Source organism: Rutilus rutilus (genome assembly GCF_951802725.1).
Source record: "Rutilus rutilus genome assembly, chromosome: 21".
NCBI classification, from domain to species: domain Eukaryota; kingdom Metazoa; phylum Chordata; class Actinopteri; order Cypriniformes; family Leuciscidae; genus Rutilus; species Rutilus rutilus.
Window position 1 is genome coordinate 25900378 of NC_140226.1, and position 20362 is coordinate 25920739.

Here is a 20362-nt window from a genome sequence, read left to right on the forward strand (position 1 = left end):
TTATTTTTTTATGCGAACAATACACTGTCACTTTAATAGACAGTGCGGAAACAATACGCTCTACTCCTGGAACACATTGCCGGACCGCATCCGTGTGCGGTGTGAATGCTATAATCTGTTAACAAGGGCACGGGAAATAAAGTATGTGTGAACCTGGCGTAAGCAAACATTTGACACTTTTAACCAATATGCCAGTAATGGATGTGGCAAAGAGAAAATGGAAGTCATTTGGCATGAACATGTTTTCTAACTCTCCCTGCAGCCCGGACGACCTGCTGAACGCCCTAAACGAGGGCATTAGTCGTGCTGATGTCATCATCACCTCCGGGGGCGTGTCCATGGGTGAAAAGGTCAGTTGATTGGAGTTGTCTGGAAGTGTATGCAAGGTCACATATGCTTTAAATGTCTGAGCTTTTCAATAAAGGAATGCGGCCTCACAATCTGCTTAAAGGGATACTCCACTTTTTTCGGAAATAAGCTCATTTTACATCTCCCCCAGAGTTAAACAGTTGAGTTTTACCGTTTTAGAATCCATTCAGCCGAACTCCGGGTCTGACGGTACCACTTTTAGCATAGCTTAGCACAGATCATTGATTCTGATGAGTCCAGTAGCATTTCTTTCAAAATGACCAAAGAGTTTCAATATTTTTCCTATTTAAAACTTGACTCTTCTGTAGTTAAACCGTGTACTAAGATCGAGGGAAAATGAAAAGTTGCGATTTTCTAAGCCTATATGGCTAGGAACTACTCTCATTCCGGCGTAATAATCAAGGAACTGTGCGGCTGTACCATGGGTGCAGCAGGCGTAATGATATGACGCAGCGCCTGAAAATAGTCCCCAGCTCGGTAACTTCTTCCAACGTGACCGGGACTAAGTTTGTATAACCTATTAGACCTATTTTCAGGCGCTGCGTCATATCATTACGCCTGCTGCACTCATGGTACAGCCGCACAGTTCCTTGATTATTACGCCGGAATGAGAGTAGTTCCTAGCCATATAGGCTTAGAAAATCGCAACTTTTCATTTTCCGTCGATCTTAGTACACGGTTTAACTACAGAAGAGTCAAGTTTTAAATAGGAAAAATATTGAAACTCTTTGGTCATTTTGAAAGAAATGCTACTGGACTCATCAGAATCAATGATCTGTGCTAAGCTATGCTAAAAGTGGTACCGTCAGACCCGGAGTTCGGCTGAATGGATTCTAAAACGGTAAAACTCAACTGTTTAACTCTGGGGGAGATGTAAAATGAGCATATTTCCGAAAAAAGTGGAGTATCCCTTTAATGTCAAGGAGAGGACTCCATTGGTTTACCCAAAGGCCATGAGATCTCAGATCAAAACACTTAAAGAGCTTATGCCACAGGTCAACGTGTGTTTTACTGCCATCTAGTGTTACTGCTTGTTTTTTGTCACAAGGCAACACTTGTTAATCTGACCTTTTATTTTGGGTCTTTGCCCAGGCAGCAGTGCACTGACCGCCTCTTGCTCTTGATTTTCCGCCCTATTAATTAGAGCTCTTTAATTACCCAATGTTTCACTTCACCAGGCAGGGATAGATGTGTTGTACTACATAAGAGGAGAAACGCAAACACACACACACACACACACACACCACTAACATCTGTTTTCTTTTTTTTCTCAGGACTACCTGAAGCAAGTGCTGGATATAGACCTCCATGCCCAGATCCATTTCGGTCGAGTGTTTATGAAGCCAGGGTGAGTAAGAGAAGCAGGGTTAGTCATACAGAGCTAGACTTGCGTAAAGTCTTGATGGGGCGGCACTGAGCCTGGGACAAAACTAACTGCCCATGACCTCCAAAATTTTGGCAAAGCTAAAATATTGATAAGAACCACTACACCCTGACTCCCAAAAGTTGCAAAGTACCCTGCCAATCATTTTTCTTCAGCTCTTGCTATTTTTGTGTGCAATATGTATCATATGGTTTTTGAACATTGGCATGTAATCTGATTCAAAGACAAAGTAAACAGAAAAAGAGCTACATGTTGTTTATATCAGTGTTCTTTTAGTATTATTTATATAGTTCTATAGTTTTTATTTATGTTACATTTGCTTTTATTTTTGTTTGTTTTTTCAGTTTTTATTTTAGTTTGTTTTAGTAATTTGTAAATGTGCTTTTGTCATTTTATTAGTTTTAAAAAATATATTTTTATTTCAGTTGTATTTTTAGTAATACATTTATTTAGTAATTTATTTATAGTAATGTATTTTTATTTCAGTTAAATAAAATAGTCAACGTTTCTAATTTTTGTTTGTTTTTCATCTCATATTTATATTTTATTGTTACAGTTATATTTTATTTTATTTCAGCATAAAGGCACAATATTTAAGATTTTTGGATTCAAATATCCCAAAACCACTTGAACAATGTTGTATATTTTGTTGACTTGTGTACTTAAAATAACACCAGTTTTGATTACATGGCTCTCTAGAATACTTGATTCTGATTGGTCATTTGTGGCATTCAGCTCATTTGAGTTTGATACAAGATGATGCCAGTGGCGTTAGTAAAAAACAAAAGAGCTTGAGTCTATAGTGTGATATAGAGAACCACATGAGAAGACAACAGAAAATATTAGGAAACATCTGATCGGCGAATGCACTGATTGACCAATCAGAATTAAGTGTTTTAGAGAGCCGTGTAATAATTTGCGATAATAACCCACTGACTGTACATTTTCTCATGAAGTCTGATTAGGGAATCTATATATACTGTAATTTTTTTATTTATTTTTTATGATTTTGGTTTTTCCTGGAATTCAGAATATTAACGCTTTATTCTATTTCTGTTTCAGTTTGCCTACTACGTTTGCCACCTTAGACATTGACGGTACACGAAAACTGATCTTCGCCCTTCCAGGTACAATACGCCATCTATTTGACATGCGAACAGAGAAGTATTGACAGGAAAAATGTTCTCAATGAGAACACGTACATACACAAACCCAGGTGACTGAGTTTCCTGTTTTCCCCATGTATGTATTGTACCAATTAGAACCATTTCCCTTATTCTAAGTATATACATAAACCTACATCTCTATATAGTACCATCTCCAAACTGAATGGTCCCTTCTCCATTCAATATAATCAGCCCACGGTTACCCACTTATGTACCCTTCTGCAAACCTACATTTCCCTTCTTGCCCACTGGCCCGATCAGCTTCCCCAGGCTTGCCCCCATCCCGAGCCCACTGTGCTCCCACCTTGTGCCTTCAGAAACCAGGTGGTCGAGGCAGTGGTGACAGTGGCGATTTCTATATTCCCCTTTAAAGGTAATTTCACCTACAGAGACACAGGGGCGACTCTTCTGGAGACTGTGCCCCTGAGTGACAGCGAGGCCAGCAGACTGCCTGTGCCTCCTCCCCCACGAGGAAGTAGGTGCTCTTAATTCAGGAAATAAGCCCTGTCTTCAGCCCGCGCTCAGAAAACGGAAATGGACTTGAAATTTTGACACAAAATCCTAATGAACTGGTTTTCGAAATCAGACCAGGATTTAACCCGAAATCTCTTTTTAGTGCACTTGGGCTCATTTGGGACCAGTATGATATAATTATTACGGACACAAGATATTAATAAAACATGAAAAAGCCTTGTCTAATCGAACAACCTCCAAAACACAATGAAATGAAACATAGGAAACAATATTTTTGTTCTGATTTTCCAATGTGACGCTTTCTGTTCTGTTTTCTGAGAGAAGCTTTGTGTTTTTGCTTTTTCTTTTTGCGTCCATGGCACTCCTTGTAGTTATTAGTTCTGTTGCAACCTCTCAAAGCCCTTCCGTTTGTGTACCGTGATGTGGCTTAGTGTCTTGAAATTGCTATTTGTCTGAAATAGTCCTGTCCTCCTTTTGCTTTCAATGCCCCTCTTCCCTTGCTGTCGATGTGGTGCAGCACCTCTGCACTCGACACACTCTTCTTCCTTGACTGATTTCAGTAGTGTGCTACACATTTGTCTTATCAGAGAGTCTTGGGTTGTTTTCAAACTTTATTTGATTGGTTTGGTCCGAACCAGAGTACAATTCATTCCCCCAGCCCCAGTATTATTGGGCTCCGAAATCTACATGAACACAAATGTACATTTGCATCATCAACATGAGTGTAGCTTTCACACCAACCTGACAAACTGAACTCTGACATCAAAAAGACTCTTTAAATGGGCAGTTGACCCAGAAATGAAGATTTTGTTATCATCTACTCACCCTCGTCTCGTTACAAACTCGTATGACTTTCCAGTTTGTCCAAAGAACACAAAAGAAGCTTAGTAAAATCTTTATTCTTCTTTTTAATTTGAATTAATGTACATACAGAATGAAAAAATAATCATCCTTTTATTCAGCAAGGATATATTAAGTGTTACAAAAGATTTCTATTTCAAATAAATGCTGTTATTTTGAACTTTCTAATAATCAAAGAATCCTGAAAAAGAAATATATTCATATATTATATATTATTAATAATAATATATTAATATAATATTATTAATATACAGTTGTGGTCAGAATTAATGGCACCCCTGGTAAATATGATCAAAAATCGCTATATATATATACAAATAATGATTCAAATTGCAAAACTATTGCTTGACTTGACAACTTTTTGTGCTACTTTTATGCTGTTTTGTTGTTTGTGGAGCTTGACAGCCACTGATCATTGTATACATGAAATGAATGGAAAAGAGCAGCACAAACATTCTGCTAGTTTGGAACGACAATGAGGGTAAATAAATGACAGAATTAAAATTTTGGGGGTGAACTGTTGCTTTATAGACATCAGTGGTGCTTTATCAGGAGACAGAACTGATTTCCTATCTAATACTGATCCACAGTTTAGATTCTGCACCCCACAGTCACAGCCATAGTCTTCACCTCAACAGTCATCTCTCCTTTCTCTCTCAGGTAACCCAGTGTCAGCTGTTGTAACCTGTAACCTCTTTGTCATTCCTGCATTAAGAAAGATGCAGGGGATACTGGACCCACGGCCCACCATCATCAAAGCCAGGGTGAGCGCAGCCACAAAAGCTTTTGTGACTTGCATTGTGTTTCTGTACTTCTGCGATGTCATCAGTGTGTGTCCTTTTCTTTGCAGCTTTCATGTGATGTAAAGTTGGATCCACGTCCAGAATATCATCGCTGTATACTGACATGGCACCACCAGGAACCACTTCCCTGGGCACAGAGCACAGGTATACATAATTAGTTATGCGTATATTCACAGACACATGCTATAAGTAACTTATCTGTATGCTAAATAGCAATTTCCTGCTCTGTTTCTCAGGAAACCAAATGAGTAGTCGGCTAATGAGCATGCGAAGTGCCAACGGCCTTCTGATGTTGCCTCCGAAAACAGAGCAATACGTGGAGTTGCACAAGGGTGAAGTCGTGGACGTCATGGTCATAGGACGGCTATGATGTCATCTTAAGGGGACAGACCAAGTATAGAGCAAGAAAGTGGTGCATGTCCACATATCATTACTATTCTGTAATATGCAACGGCACAGCTAGTTTTTATTGATTTGGGAGAAGTTGATCCAGTATAATCAACATTTCGAACAGACGAATATGTGAAATTTATGAAAATATGACTTCGAAGACATCATAGTATTTCAAAGACAGAAAATATTATACCTTTTAAATTGATAATATATATATATATATATGAAATATAAGAGATTTATTCTGTAATATATTGTTATAATTATTATGATTATTAATATAATGATGAATATTATCATATTAAGCAACTCTGTTCTCTTTCATTGCAATTGCTTTGTGTGTTCAATGCTAGAACTTATAGATAGCCGTAGCATTTTAATAGACAGCTGTTGGCGCCTGTCACACATACATCAGAAAGCTTATTTTCTCATCGGTAGAAAATGTGTCACTGAGGAATGAAAAGCTCTTCAAAATGACAGCGGGGACCCCTTTGGATCCCCAACGGGAGCTGGTTCTTTTCATCTCTCCTCAAAGTGCACCAAGGTGACCCAGCTTCTTTCCCTTTAGTATTATATGCTCCATAAAGACTTCATTATGCTTCATAAAGGGTTTACAAAACCGCTTTGCTTGTTGTTTATCTTGTGAGTCGTGTTTATGTGCGCAGTGCCAAAAGCCAGGGCTGTGGGGGGGGGGAGGTCTTGTGGTCATGACGCCGAAAAGCAGCGAGTGTCGCCGGTATCACAGACTTTGTACGGATTGTTTTCGCAAAACGATGACGGGTGAGGGTCTGTGTAAAGTCTGTGCTACTTCAGCGCACACAGAGGCATGTCCTGTGCTACAGGCTACCTCAGTCTGAAACATACTTCATAATAAACTGGCCCTCATAGCTCTGCCCTTATTACTCTCTATTTTACCCACTACCCTTACATTTAAACTCGCCCGGCCCAATCCTAGAGGCTGAGCTCCCTGGAAACTTTTATTTGTTAACTTCGAAGATGAAGACAGCTTATTTAAGTGCTGACAGCCTTTTTAAACAAATTGCATAAAATGTACAGTCAAAAAAATGCAAGAGTGATATTGTACAGACAAGTGACCAGCACTCCTAAGGAACATACTATGGTATTGAAAAGATATTGAAAAACTCTGTACTATAATATCATTTTCTGTAATACTGATCTAATGCGAGAATTAAAATTCTTGATCATTATGTAAAGACGTGGTTCAGTTTCTTTTTTTAAATAAACTCTGAAAGCTGATTGAGTTCTCCATATCTGTCATTTATTTTCATGCATGTGTGATGTATGTTTATTATTTACTGAATATTTGTTTTAACATCTTTTTTTTTACTTAATAAATATTCAAGAATATATTTTTTGATACTCTCTTGAAATATAAGCTTTTTACATTTAGCATTATTAAAGATCGACATACTAGGCTATATAGCAGGCAAAAAGCTGTTTGTGAAGTTAGGTGAATACCATAGACTGTAAAAAATAAATAAATAAAAATTGGTGAATACCTGAATGTATACTATTCACAGTGGACAATTTGCTATACCATAAGCCTATGCTTTTTTTTTTTTTACTTAACGTTTGGATCTACAATATTAAACGTGGTTACAATCTAAAAACTGAACAAGCCTTAAAAAATTCCAATCCTTTAACTCGGTTCAATTGAAACCGACCGGTTTGTAATCGACTCTACGTGCTCAAGGAAAACCACACCTGATTGGACGGTGGAGTTTAAGCATGGTGGATCTGTCCAATCAGAAGCGTCGTCTCATGCAGTTGCCGGAGGCGCTGTTGAGCCTCTCTCCGTCAGTCTCGCAGACAGACACACAATACCGAGACTCGAGTCTCTAGCCACAGCGACCCGTCACACAACATGACAACAATCTAATGTGATATTCTGTGAACAAAACCGCTTTTCTTGGAGTATTTTTACATTAATTGGACTAAAAGAACGGCACATCTTACTGAAGAGGTAAGCTAAGCGACACTTTCAAGTTGTTTTGGCCGTTAAAACGCGGCGTAAGTTAAGTGTTGTTTGCAACAGGTTGCCTGGGAAAGAAAGCAGCGCTGCACTTCGGGAAGTGGCCAGCTAGCTGTGTTAGCTATGCAAATATTCAGCATAACCCTAAAACACACTCTCATTTGTATCAAATAAAGCTCTATAGACATTCAAGAGACAGTTTAGAAGATTTAAAAGTTATATGTTTCACTGTTTGTTTAGTTCTGAGGGCACGCCAAGCTCATACAACGGCTGTCTCTCAAAACCTAATGAGCTGCCTACCTAGACAGCATTTGTAGGCATCATAAGCGCTTTCTACGCCCAAAAAGTGGCAGTTCACTAGGTCTTGAGATAGATGCCCTGTTGTTTGGATTAAGTAACTTAATGGTGATTATGAAGCTACATGTTTAAAAAGGCAAAACTAGGGATTTAAACAACTTGTTGTTGAAACTGCCTGGAAGTTTCTTCGATCGATATACACGGACTGCCATTGTTCATCTACCTTCATTACAGCCATTAAGGGCACAAATGTCGCATTGTTCCTTCGGGAAGGTTCAGAAATCTGATAGCGCGAACCCGTCATATTCTCTCTGGTGTGATTACTGGGATACCATGGATCAAAGCTGACATGGAAAGGGCGTTATCGTTTTATTTTATGAGTGAATTGCCCTAAGGGAGGTGAAGGGGAATGATGTATTTCACCAGTCATATTACAGACATCTATAGTTTATGTTGATAATTTGTGAATCTGTGTCATTCATGAAAATGGTCTCGGACTCTAGACACACTGAGCTGTTTACTAGGCATATTAAAAGTGTTTATGTGCTAGTAAAATTGACTGTTAAGTGTTCTGGTTTATTTTATCAACCTCCTTTTTGAATATTCAATGGACTCTGACAGTTTAATGAGCTAGTAAAGGAGATGAAATAAAGCGCGAGTTATCCATTATTGATCTATTCTTGTGTTCCTAGCTACAAAAGTTTACACAAAGTGACTAGTATGTGTAAGTCTTGTAGTAGGCTACACTTTAGATGTTTATTTTTTATTATAGACTCCAAAATCATTTTACCTCACTTTTAGAGCATCATATCACCTTAATTACTTGCTTATGGAGTGAGTTTCAATGAATAATCTGGATTAAATACGCTCTTGACAGTATTTGTGACAAATATATATTGTCATTGTAGAGAGATATATAATTTTTTTTCTTCTTTTTTTTAACTGGAAAAGTCATATCAAATCATTGGCCAGAAAATTTGAGAACCCTACTACAGTATTGATAAATATAGGCTACATAATGTGAAAGTCTATGGGGGTGTGACAGTTGACCCATAGACTTTGTAAGTGCTTCACTGTGTCAACACATTTTGGCTTGGCTTTGTTTGTTTAGATGTAGCCTACCTTTTTATGTTGCCAAGTCACCAAAAGTACAATCCCTCCCGGGGCTGGATGTGATCCATGTCTTCATTCCATTATTAGGAGCACAATTGACAATCTTATCATTTCCTCAGATCACAAGCTGCGAGTCAGCTGGCTGCTCTGTGTTGTTTAAAGATAAGTGTTCACTGCATGCTGTGATATAATTCAGCTCAGAGGTGGCCGTAGGTAACCTGTATCAGCAGCACAGTCACAGAGATAACCTTCCCTGCACTTGATGTGCGTGCTTAAGTCGAAGATCAATTGTTCCATAACATTATTCAGTGCTGTTGATGGCAATAAATAATAGTAGGTTATTATGGCAGTCTTGGTACAGGTGTGGAGTTACTGCACAAATAAATGATGTTATAACGGATGATGGAGGATTTTGGCTCTGGATCAGATGGGCTTTCTTTCAAGGAGACGGTATCTGTTTTCAGAGTAGAGCGAGAGGTGTTAATGCCAGCACGCTCTAGAATCATATTACCTCACTGCCACGTTCCTTCAGTGAGTCTGGCCTGTCAGACTGATGAAATCTGATGGCCTGTTGGATATATAGAATAGAATATAGAGAGAACAGTGCGACTCTTCAGAGACGGTTTGATATTATCAGTGGATTTAAATATTTATTATCCAGAATAATGACAGAATATCCAAATAATTATTAAATGTAATCATTTCTGTTCTTATTATTATAGTGTAAAATAACTTTTTCATTTGTTGTTGTTGCATTTGTTTGTTGTACAATTTAAAAATAACTTTTTTTAATTTTTACATTTTTTAAATTATTTTTCTATAATTTATTCCTGTAATGGCAACGGTGAACTTTCAGCAGCCAACTCCAGTCTTCAGTGTCACAAGATCCTTCAGAAATCATTCTAATATGCTGATTTGGTGCTTTAAAAAAAAGTATAATTATCAATATTGAAAACAGTTGTGCTGCTTAATATGTTTGTGGAAACTGTGATACTTTTTTTTTTCCCAGGATTTCTTTTTCTTTGGATAGAATGTTCAAAAGAACAGCATTTTTTTAAAATGTGAAACTTGTAATATTATAAATGTTTTTACTCTCAATTTTTATTTAATTTAATGCATCCTGCAGAATAAAAGTAAAATAAGCTTACTGACCTCAAACCTTTGAATGGTATTGTATGTGTTCAGCCTCCCTGCTCTAGATATTATTTTGTTGCATTGCATTAACCATTGAAATACCTGTGCTGGTCAAGCATTTAGTTCATATCCACGCTAGTGACAAACACCAGCATCAAATGTTATCAGCAAATGTTTTAAAGTTATGTGTGGAACTAGCAAGTAGGCTGATAGTCTCAAGTGTTTCAGCCTCATTCTCAGGTTCTGTTACATCTGTGGCCTGGTTACATAAACTGCTTTTTCCTTCAAGACTGGTTTAACTTTTTCGGTCGGTCTAATTTGACCTGGAAAAGTAAGACTGATTAACTCTTATTCAACTTCTAGTTGGTTAAACTAGTTCTTAAGATACCGTCTTAACATAGTGGCTAAGTTTGTGCAACTGGCCCCTGGTATTAATGTGCTAAGTGGACAACGCTACAGGTGTAAACAGGGTCTAAAACGTTTTGAGCTTGTCCACTTGTCCACAATATAAAGCAAAACATTAAATGTGCAAAGGAAAAAAAATGTAAACGACTAGTGTTTCCAAGTTGACTAGCAGCAGCAGTATCGTTTAATAGTCGAATAGTCTCGCACATCCCTAATGGATATCAGAGCAGAAACGAAAGCTGCTGCTCTCCATATGTAAATTGCATGAGCTTATTTCATCCATTAGATCAAAAGATCTGAAAAAGCCCATACATTTAACCGCACATAGACTCTCCTCTCAAAGAAATCAGGACAGAAGTGGTTGAAAGTGGACAAAAGAGACAGGTACTTGTCTCCCCCGTCTACTTGTGATCCCATCGACCAAAATGCATCTTAATACCAGGTGTAAACAGGGCCTCAGATATGTGTGATGCATTGATGTGGGAAGAGAGACGTATAAAGGTGTAGACAGAAGGGCTGCACGATTAATCAAAATTAAACTGAAATCACGATTTAGTAAATATATACACAGCGTCTTAGTGAAGAGCGTCTCTGTGATCAGTAGTAAATGCTGCTCCATCTGAAAGCACTGCGAGTTTGAGTCGCTTTAGACAGGACTTTTTGTATCTGACGGACTGTGGTATGGGAAGAGGCTGGTACCTGTGGCAGCAGTGTACAGAACTGCTGTAACCCGTCTGTGTCCCCTGAGGAATTCTCAATATGCACCGACTCTGCTGTCCTGATGGACTGCCACGGTTAAGAATAAACAAACCACAAATTCTCCTAGAGAGCCCATACAAAATGCCGCGGGGCTACTGTTCTGTCTAGACCTGGATTTTCCCACTACTTTTCAGGGGGCCTGTGAAGAACAATAACAACATGTTGGTCCCTGAGTGTTTTAACGAATGACCCCTGAAAAGAAAGCATATGGCTCTCAAATTATTGACTTGAAAACTCATCAGTTGTGTGAAATGTTTGTTTTGACTGTTTGTCACCTGGCTTGTGCTATAGCTGTGAGGAATCCTCATTAATCTCTTGATTCCGTTTGGGATCTGTCAGATCTCAGTTATTGCAGGCTGGTCCAGGTGCAGCAACCAGTCAAGAGTGGATGAGCCACAGATCACCAGCACTGTGTCTAATAGGCTTTCAATGTTATAAATTGCAACACATCAGCACACTTTAAAGCATGCAGATATTTTCTCACTACGGATTCCAAAATAACATATAATTTAGGCTAAATACCGCCAAGTCAGTTGGCTGTCTGATTGACTGGTGAACTTAATGAAGCTTTGTATTATTAGGCTGTATAGGATCATGTTAGTATTGTGTAGCCAGACTCTCGGCAGAATGTCTGGACCTCTTCACAGCTTATTCTTGTCAAGAACTGCCTACTTGGACAGGAAGACACCATCTGGTTGACAAGTAAAATGACCTATACACAATACACTTATTTCTACATTATTTCACTTAAAGTGTAGTTTAGGGGTAGCCTGGCTAACGTCAGACCTCGTCTCATTGAGACGTGGTCTGGGAACCACATGTTCATTTTCTCATTCATTTCATTTCATTTTATTGTTTATTTTTACAGGGACAATGCACAATTAAAAGTAATTGCACCAGAATTAGCTAATAGCTAGTTTACATCTGCTGTCGCTGGGCAGGTAAACAAATAAAATAACATACATTACATATACACCACATAAAACATCACAATACATACAGGTCCAGGAATATAACATTTAAAACCAGAATATAAATCAGATAATGTACAACACAGTCATTAGTGGTTGCAGATCTGTTGTGATAGGAGCCAGTACTTAAGCTTATTTTTAAAAAATGAGACGCTATTGAGGCTTCGAATGTTTGTAGGTAAGGAATTCCACACCCCGATGTTGTGGAAATGTGTTCTCGTATTTGAGGCGTGGTTTACGAATGCCCAGAGCCGTTTATTGGGTGCTACGAATGTCTATCAAATGCGCCTGTACGAAGCTCATAGCCAATCGTTTCAATTATAACAGATGACGTATGTAGAGCGACAGAAATTCCAACGAGGAAGAAGACGAAATAAACTTGCGTTCTAAACTACTTAGAACACTATCTAAGGCTGCATCGAAAGGTAACTTCGCGTCTGATGCCATGTTGGATCCATAGATATAAACAAACTGCGTCGGTGTGTCGCATAGACGTCGTCATCGTCTTGCTGCTCCCTCCCCGTTCTGTGATTGGTTCCTTTTTTGAGGGGAAAATCTGGTCCATGGTGTCCAGGCTGCTTAGCAGCGTGAATAAAATCGCGCTGAGCGCAAGGCAGCATGGGGAAACCCAGGCTAGTTTAGGGGCGGGTACTCTGTCACCATCAGAACATCAATGGACTGTCCACTTCTGCTGTAAGCTGAAGGTCTGGCTATGTAAGACCACCTTAAACAGAATTCTTTCATATCTTTTAAAGTTGCAATGCCATGACCCTACAAACAATCAAAAATCCTGTTAAAAGTTGCATGAATCCAGCCTTAAGGTCTGCACAAATGTTTGGTGCAAAAATGTGTTGTGATTAAAAATATATGACTCCTAATACTTGGAATGCTCTAATCACCATCTTTCATTGCCGATTTTGTTTTACAAGGAAATTGACAGACAATGCAAATTGACAGTGGCGCTTATGGAACGGCAGCAAAATGGTGTTTCCTTTGTTACCACTGTACACAAAGCAGTGCTGCGCTTATAGACAGGCATTATACAGAGGTAAAAGGAAAATAAATTGCTAATGACACTTTTCTGAAGACTGTCAGTTCCCTTTAGAGATACATTCATATAAACTCCCACCCCCAATTCAATATTTATTTTCTTCTTCCACTATTTCGGGCATTGTTAACAGGGAGCTTCTTCTCTTTGCGCTTCTCTTTGTAATTTTCCACACAAATTGCATTTTGGGAAATGATTGCATTGCAGAGTTTGTGCGGTTCAGATTTATGGCCAGTCGACCGGTGCATCTCTACCTAATACATTTGTTCAGAATAACACAAACATTCGCTTCACATGTGGACATTCATGCCGGTATAGACAGTTGAGCACAGGAGTCAGTAGGGATGGGTATCTTTAAGGTTTTAACAGTATTACTATTCTTACTGATAATGGTTATCGATCCGGTACTTTAAAGGTATTCTTATCGGTTATTTATTTTTATGTATTTTTTTATTAAAATAAAGAAAAAAGAAACAAATTAAGAACATAATTAACATCGCTTTATATTCTGAAATGTAAAATAAATATCTATAGCAAAAGAAACAACAATGGACAATTTTTAAATGGACCGGTGTGCAGGCATTTTTTGTGTTTTAAATACACAAGATAACACAATAAGAACAAGAATTGTTAGATTAATGCTTATTAAAGCTTAAGTTATTCAAGAGCTGTGAGTAATGTTCTCTTTGCCTTTTGTTGTTTGATTCACATTAATGTCGCAGTCGTCAGCATGTTTAGACTGCTGCCACTTTAAGATAGAATGCAGATCTAATAATACACATTAGGGGTGCAACGGTACAGATAGCCCACGGTACGGTCCGTACCTCGGTTTTTGGGTCTCGGTTCGGTTTCGGTACATGTTTTGTGCAGAAAGAGACTGCTATTTCATCCCAAAAATATGTTTTATTTTTCTTATGAGCATAAACAGAATGTCACAGTAGGAAGAACATCAATGTATGGAATAAATTAACACTCTAGTCTGTACTGAACAACACTAAGTAATACAACCTCTTCAACTATCACTTATATGAAATACAAAATGTAAACAAACACACTTCAAAATATTCAAGTGGAACCCAATTCCAAACCTTGATAACTGGTATATGAAGTGATCAATGTGAAAGAAAAAGTGCACTTTTACCTTTAACAAACATAAATTAGCTTGTGCTTTGAATAAAAAAAAGCAAAGCAAAATAATATAATAAAAAATACTGCATTCAGGATACAAAGTGCAATGTTATTTACTCATCCACTATTGAGAGATTCTTGTGCAAAAAGATGAGTCTATCAACACTGTCTGGTGCAAGGCGAGACCGGTTGGCACTAACGATGTCCCCAGCAGTGGAGAAAATTCTCAACTTTTCAGAATGCGCACCGTAGGTCACGTGACAAGAACCAACCAGAGCGCAGCTGATGGTTGCTTTAGCAACGACAGACGCCTCCGGAGCGCAACCGCCCTAGCGCTTTGGAAAAAGGAGAACGCGGCGCGCCTAGCGTTTTCTACGCGTTTTTAGGCGCGATATGTGAACGGCGCCTAAAGCAAAAACTAAAAGAATCAGCGCGAACTCAATGGCAAAACCGAAGTCCCGCGGGACACGAGGGTAGATTGTCCCGTGCAGGACTGACCGAACGGTCCGGGATTTTACCGTGTACCGTTGCATCCCTAATACACATCATATATTCTCCCAACTATTTATGCCCATTTAAGACACAAACTGGTAATAAAAGTGAATACTCTCCAAGCAGGTCATTTTTATTTTTTTTTGGTTATATTTTGTGTGTATTTGATAGTTTAGACACGCACATAAAGCCTAAAGTATAATTTGCTTGTGTAGTTGTGGTCCGTATCGGAGCGCACACAGAAAGCCAGAGACAGAACTCTTCTAGTTCTTAATGGTTTTACGTCAAATATCTTCTTTTTATAATCCTTGGAAGCCAAAATCGAAAAATAAAATTAATATCACAGGCCTAAAGTGTAACCAGAATGTTTAGTTCTCTCGGCCATCGTCGCTAATTAAGCAGGGACTTTTGAATTGTGCGCGCTGTAGCTCTGGGTGAGAGAGATCTCTCTCTTCTAGACTGCGAAAAAATGCATCACAGACAAATGGTTTAATATTATCTTGTAATATAACATCTATATAGCAATAATAAATAGTATGTGTGTTTTCTTAATTTCTCCACCGACAGCAGAACCTGTAAGGCCGGTGCTTATCGGTACTGTGGTCTTTCATAATTTAGCCCCGGGGCCCATTTAATAGCAGGTTTCGGTACCTATCCCTAGTATTCAGAATGTGGTGTATGTTGTTGATTTTTCTCATGGTTTGAGAGGTGGAGCCTTGCAGTCTTGTTTCCACCTGTCGGTCTATTGGGTAATGTATTCTCCAAACATTTCCATGCACAACATGGAAGTTGTCGACTGAAGGCGAGTTGAATGGTTTACTTATTAAGGTCATGTGCCGGTTTTATTTTCTGTTCCTGCACTAAAAAGGCCAAAAGTGATTCATCCCTGCATGCTGGTGTTGTCCTTTACATACCATGCTGTATCCACATATTTTCCCTCTGTTTGTCTCTTTCCCTCTCTTTTCCACTTTCTCTCCAGCATTGCTCTCCCTCCTGGTACTAAGTGGTACGTGTTCGATTCTTAGGAGCCTGGAATCTGGAATTTTTTTTGTACGCAAACACTGGGTGTTGGAATGTTGAGCTGGAGCTTTGGAGAAGATAACGATCCTGGTCTGTTTCTCTTCTACGGTGACAGCCATGGAAGTGTCGGCCTGTCCAGCTTCCCTATCTCCTGCATGTCTTTGCAGACATCAGCTTTTCTCTTGTGCATTTTCCAGTTCTCTGATGAGAAAGATTCATATCTGTGAGTTGTCAGTTAGTTTATTATTTTTATTTCAGTGTAAAGGTGTGGTGGACCCCAGAGCTTTGTTATATTGTCAGATAGTTATAAAACCTATTGAAGGGTGATGAAGTAGGGAAAGGAGCTCCGGTCCCTCCCTGTCACAGAATTCAGGGACTGTTTTCCATACTTGCCACTCCTCAGGACGAGCTGTTTCATGTCTGTCAGAGTAACAGGTTCATCCTGTGCAGGGCAGAGTCTGCCAGGCCAAGGAAGAAAACTTCCTTCATGTGAATAATGCATGTTATTTAGTGCGTTAAATGAGCTGTTTGTTTAAGCTAACAGGCCATAAGAGCTTTATATAGCCTAACTCATTTAGTAAGCCATCATACTCTTACAGACAGATTGAATTGCCACTCATCATCTTTGAAGAAAGCAGCATGTGCAGATTATATATTTAAAAATTACACAGTATAGTCACAATAGACAGTATTGAAATTTGAATTTGATCAAAGGGATAGTTCACCCAAAAATGAAAATTCTGTCATTGTTTACTCGCCTTCATGCTGTTCCAAACCCATAACACTTTCATCCATCTTCAGCCCTCTACAATGCAAGTAAATCACTCGCATATTTCATTAGGGATGCACCGAAATGAAAATTCTTGGCCGAAACCGAAAACCGAAAAAGAGGAAACCAAGGCCGAAAACCGAAACACCGAAAGAAATTATGCCAATTATTGTTAGTACCATTGCATTTATGGCTATGACTGTGTACTAAGTTTACTAAAATCAAGGCATTGCAATTGCATAAATTAATATTAAAGTTTCAAAGAATAAATCCATTAAAATTTTATGCAAATATTTATTTAGCATTTGCAAAGTATAAAATTAAATGTTTAACTTGACCCCACTCATGTGTACATAAAATAATAATGTAAAAGCCTACTGGCCTGGAGAAAGGTTTAAAAATGAAATGTTCTCTCATAAAAACAGTGCATTTAGGTCAATACTGCCATAGCCCAAAATAATATCTGCAGTTATATGCTCATGGACGTGAGTTGCAAAAACCATAAACAGCTCAGGTAAACCTCTGAGAAATGACGGCTGCTCTGCACACACACGCAAAGGTCTCTCGCTCCCTCTCTGCCGCGCGCGCTACGTATGCGCGCTCATGCTCGCTCGCGATTCCGGGAGATTTAAACTAATTTGCGGGCATTAGGGAGCCGGTATCAATACGCGGGAGACTCCCGGAACTTCCGGAAGACTTGGGATGTCTGTGTTTTGAAAATCGTTGTCCGTGGGTCACTCTTAGATATATTTAAATACGTCCACACCGCAGATATGTAATGTTGCTTCAGACAAGCACGTGCAGGTCGCGGTGTCTGCTGTTTGCGTCATCACAACATTTCGGCCGTATTGTTTCGGTGATAAAAGTCGGCCGAAAACCGAAAATGCACTTTTGGGCCATTTTCGGCCGAAAATTTTCGGTGGCCGAATATTCGGTGCATCCCTATATTTCATACTAGGTGACTAAAAATGTCTTTAATTAGCCAATGGCTAGTAAATTGTACAATTTCACTCGCATGTTATTGAATTAGACTAGAGCCCAAAAAAAGTTTAGCGCAGATATAATATCATTGCCTGCTGTGCTGAGCTTTACACACCGTTGCTTGGCTGAGAGTGCCCTCTGTTGCTTTCTAAATGCAGGGCTCGACATTAAAGCGTAACTCTCGCCAAAATGCAACCTAGGGTCTATTTGTGAATCTACCCGAGGCAAACTTTTGTTTAAAAGCATAATTAGAATGGAAGCGCCACATTTAAGTTTGACCGTATTTTCGGTTTCGGTCAAATTGCCGTTTGAATGGGAGTGCTATTTCTATGATAGCATCAAAATCACTATTTTTAAAACACTAAGAAGGCTCGACACAACATGAAACTTCCTCGAAGTATCACCAGGGGCTCTACACATGAACTCGAGCTTTGAGAACATTGTTTGTGTACACAGAGTTTACTAAAAAGAAAGGTTTTGAACAACTCACTGTAGCTGTGTCCGCTGGCATTTTGTCAGTCAAAAATAGTCGATCTCCGAATGCGAATGAACTGACTCTGAATTTTAGTATTGTTTCTTATATGAGGATCCTTTTTCAAATACAAGGTCAATATTGATTTTCACTAACGACAAAACAACAAATTATCCGTGAATTTATATAGAACTAACTAGCTTTCCATCTTTACTCTCCTCCCTGTTACGTTGCATTCGGAGATCGACTATTTTTGTTTAACTTGTGTTTAGCTTGGATTAAACCCCTCGATTCATATGGAGTTCTTGAAGCATCAAAGTTTTGGTTTTGGTTGAATGGACTTTAAATGGAGAAACAAAAATGTATCAGGTTTCATTAAAAATATCTTTATTTGTGTTTAGAATAAATAAATAAAAAGTATTGTGGGTTTCAAATGACATGAAGCTAAATAATGACAATTCAAATTTTTGAGTGTACTATGTCTTAATAGCCATTTTTATGACCGCATTCGGTCATTTTTGTTTGGGTTTTTTGCATTGCGGAAATCATAAGGCATTGGACATCTTTTAATCTTTTATAATTAGTGGCTGATTATCTCAAATGATAGCCATTAGAACTAGTCGCATAAACTGCTCATCTGTAAAGTGGAAAAGGAATTTGTTTGTTTTTGATCAGTATCATCTGATTACTTTAACAATTCTTGTTTACGTTTTCTTTTCGTTTACATCAGCGAAACTACTCTATCACAAAATCTTGCCAGGAATGTGACCGGTGAGAGGCCTTAATGTGTATTGCGTAGTGTGTTCACAGTCGCAGTATCTGTGAGGACTGTTTCCCAGGTGGAATGAAAAACAACAGGGTTGTTGACACAGCGCCCACTAATGCTCACGTCTCATTGGCTGCCTTTGGGCCAGCCGTGCTGCACCTGCTCTGGCTAGAAACACCTGCATTCACCACAAAGTGCTCTTCCTAATCTACCTCGCCTCATCCCTGGTCTTCCACACTGGGAAATATTAGCCTTCCCTTTGGCATTTATCAAAGATCAGCCTGATTATTTAGCCGATAAAGGCTAATGTTTGGATTTGGGTTGGTTTACTACATCAGTGTAAAGGGCAGATTCTATTAGTTAGAGCCCAGATGTCCCTATTCCCTGTGTAAGAGGCCAGAGGCTTAGTGTGCTTGGCCGAGCTGCAGTTGAGTCGTGGCCAGCCAGTAGCTGAATGGAGCAGGAGGGTTTGAAGTAGGCTACTTAAGCTCTTGAACAGCAGATGGTTTGAGGCTTTATTTATATGTTTTTCAGTCTTAAGGCTCTCCACTGTGTGTTGTGTCATAAAGTAGGGGGGAAGGGAAAACATCGTTAAGACAGTCGGTATTGGTGTGAGTGTGTTTGTGTACATACGTGTGCACGATCTGTAAAACAGCATTAATTAAGCCGCCTTACACAACCCCAGTGTACAGAATGACCTCGTATTGGCTCACCTGCAAATGCCTGATACAAGTATTGAATTTTTATATCCTGATAATTGTGAAAATTATTAACCTGGTATTATCAAAACACTGCAAAAGATGTTTAGCGATAAACAAACATTATTGTTGTTTTATTAGTTTTAGTCTGCAAGTTACTTTTTAAGGTGAATTCACACACAGGTGGTGACCAATGCAGACAATCACCAAATTACAGCATGTCGATTCTCAGACACTCCACGACCCAGCAAACGTCGATCGAACATGTTCAATGGGCGAAAACAAGCGCCGACCACAGATCTAACAAAACCGGACAAAGTGTTTGTTGCCGTTGGTCAGCGTCTGTTGGTTCAATAAAAAAAAAAGAAAAAGTTTTGCCTTTTAATTAAAAAATATTTCAAATTAAGTCACTTTGAAATGAACCTTGAACATTTAAATAAATATAGACAAAAAAATACAATAAAAAAATTAAATAATTAAAACCATAAATAATTATGTGCTTGTAAGAAGAGTGGTTTGCTGCAAGGCTGGGACAACAATGAATAAGTGCTGCCCTTCTCCTTACAGTATAAAGAACCTGTTAGGGCTGGGTGGTGCATTGACTATGTAAACCGATACTGTGGTGTTTGAGAAAAGTCCAAATCTGTTAAGGGGTAATAATGGAATACCAAATGAATTTGCGACAGCTGAGTGTGAAATATGTAACTGTAAAAAGCCAAACATGTCCGTTTGTGTGTAACATGTCATTTATTTAAGCCACGAAATAAACGTTTAATGTAAAAATAAACATTCCGTAAAATAAGCATAAAGACCTATGCAAAAAGTAGCACATTTTATAATTACCACAAAATCAAACATAGTTCACC

General features: G+C 38.7%; 2 protein-coding genes across 16 annotated transcripts in view; both read left to right on the forward strand.

Moving 5' to 3' along the window:
• Positions 1-6707, forward strand: part of gphna (gephyrin a) — an 81934-nt gene extending 75227 nt beyond the window's left edge. For 7 of the 14 annotated variants that reach the window (XM_084394338.1, XM_084394346.1, XM_084394344.1 and 4 more), the window contains 7 exons: positions 263-350; positions 1644-1717; positions 2816-2880; positions 3293-3394; positions 4915-5018; positions 5105-5201; positions 5294-6707. In XM_084394338.1, the coding sequence (XP_084250464.1) occupies positions 263-350; positions 1644-1717; positions 2816-2880; positions 3293-3394; positions 4915-5018; positions 5105-5201; positions 5294-5427 (664 nt within the window). In that variant the 3' untranslated portion in view covers positions 5428-6707. The remainder of the gene's footprint in view (positions 1-262; positions 351-1643; positions 1718-2815; positions 2881-3292; positions 3395-4914; positions 5019-5104; positions 5202-5293) is intronic. The other 7 variants (XM_084394347.1, XM_084394350.1, XM_084394341.1 and 4 more) reach the window with 1 other exon arrangement.
• A 464-nt stretch (positions 6708-7171) lies between these two features.
• pals1a (protein associated with LIN7 1, MAGUK p55 family member a) overlaps positions 7172-20362 on the forward strand; it is a 31505-nt gene continuing 18314 nt past the window's right edge. The window contains exon 1 of one of the 2 annotated variants that reach the window (XM_084393523.1): positions 7172-7434. The gene's annotated coding sequence lies outside the window, so the exon portion shown is untranslated. The remainder of the gene's footprint in view (positions 7435-20362) is intronic. The other variant, XM_084393524.1, reaches the window with a different exon arrangement.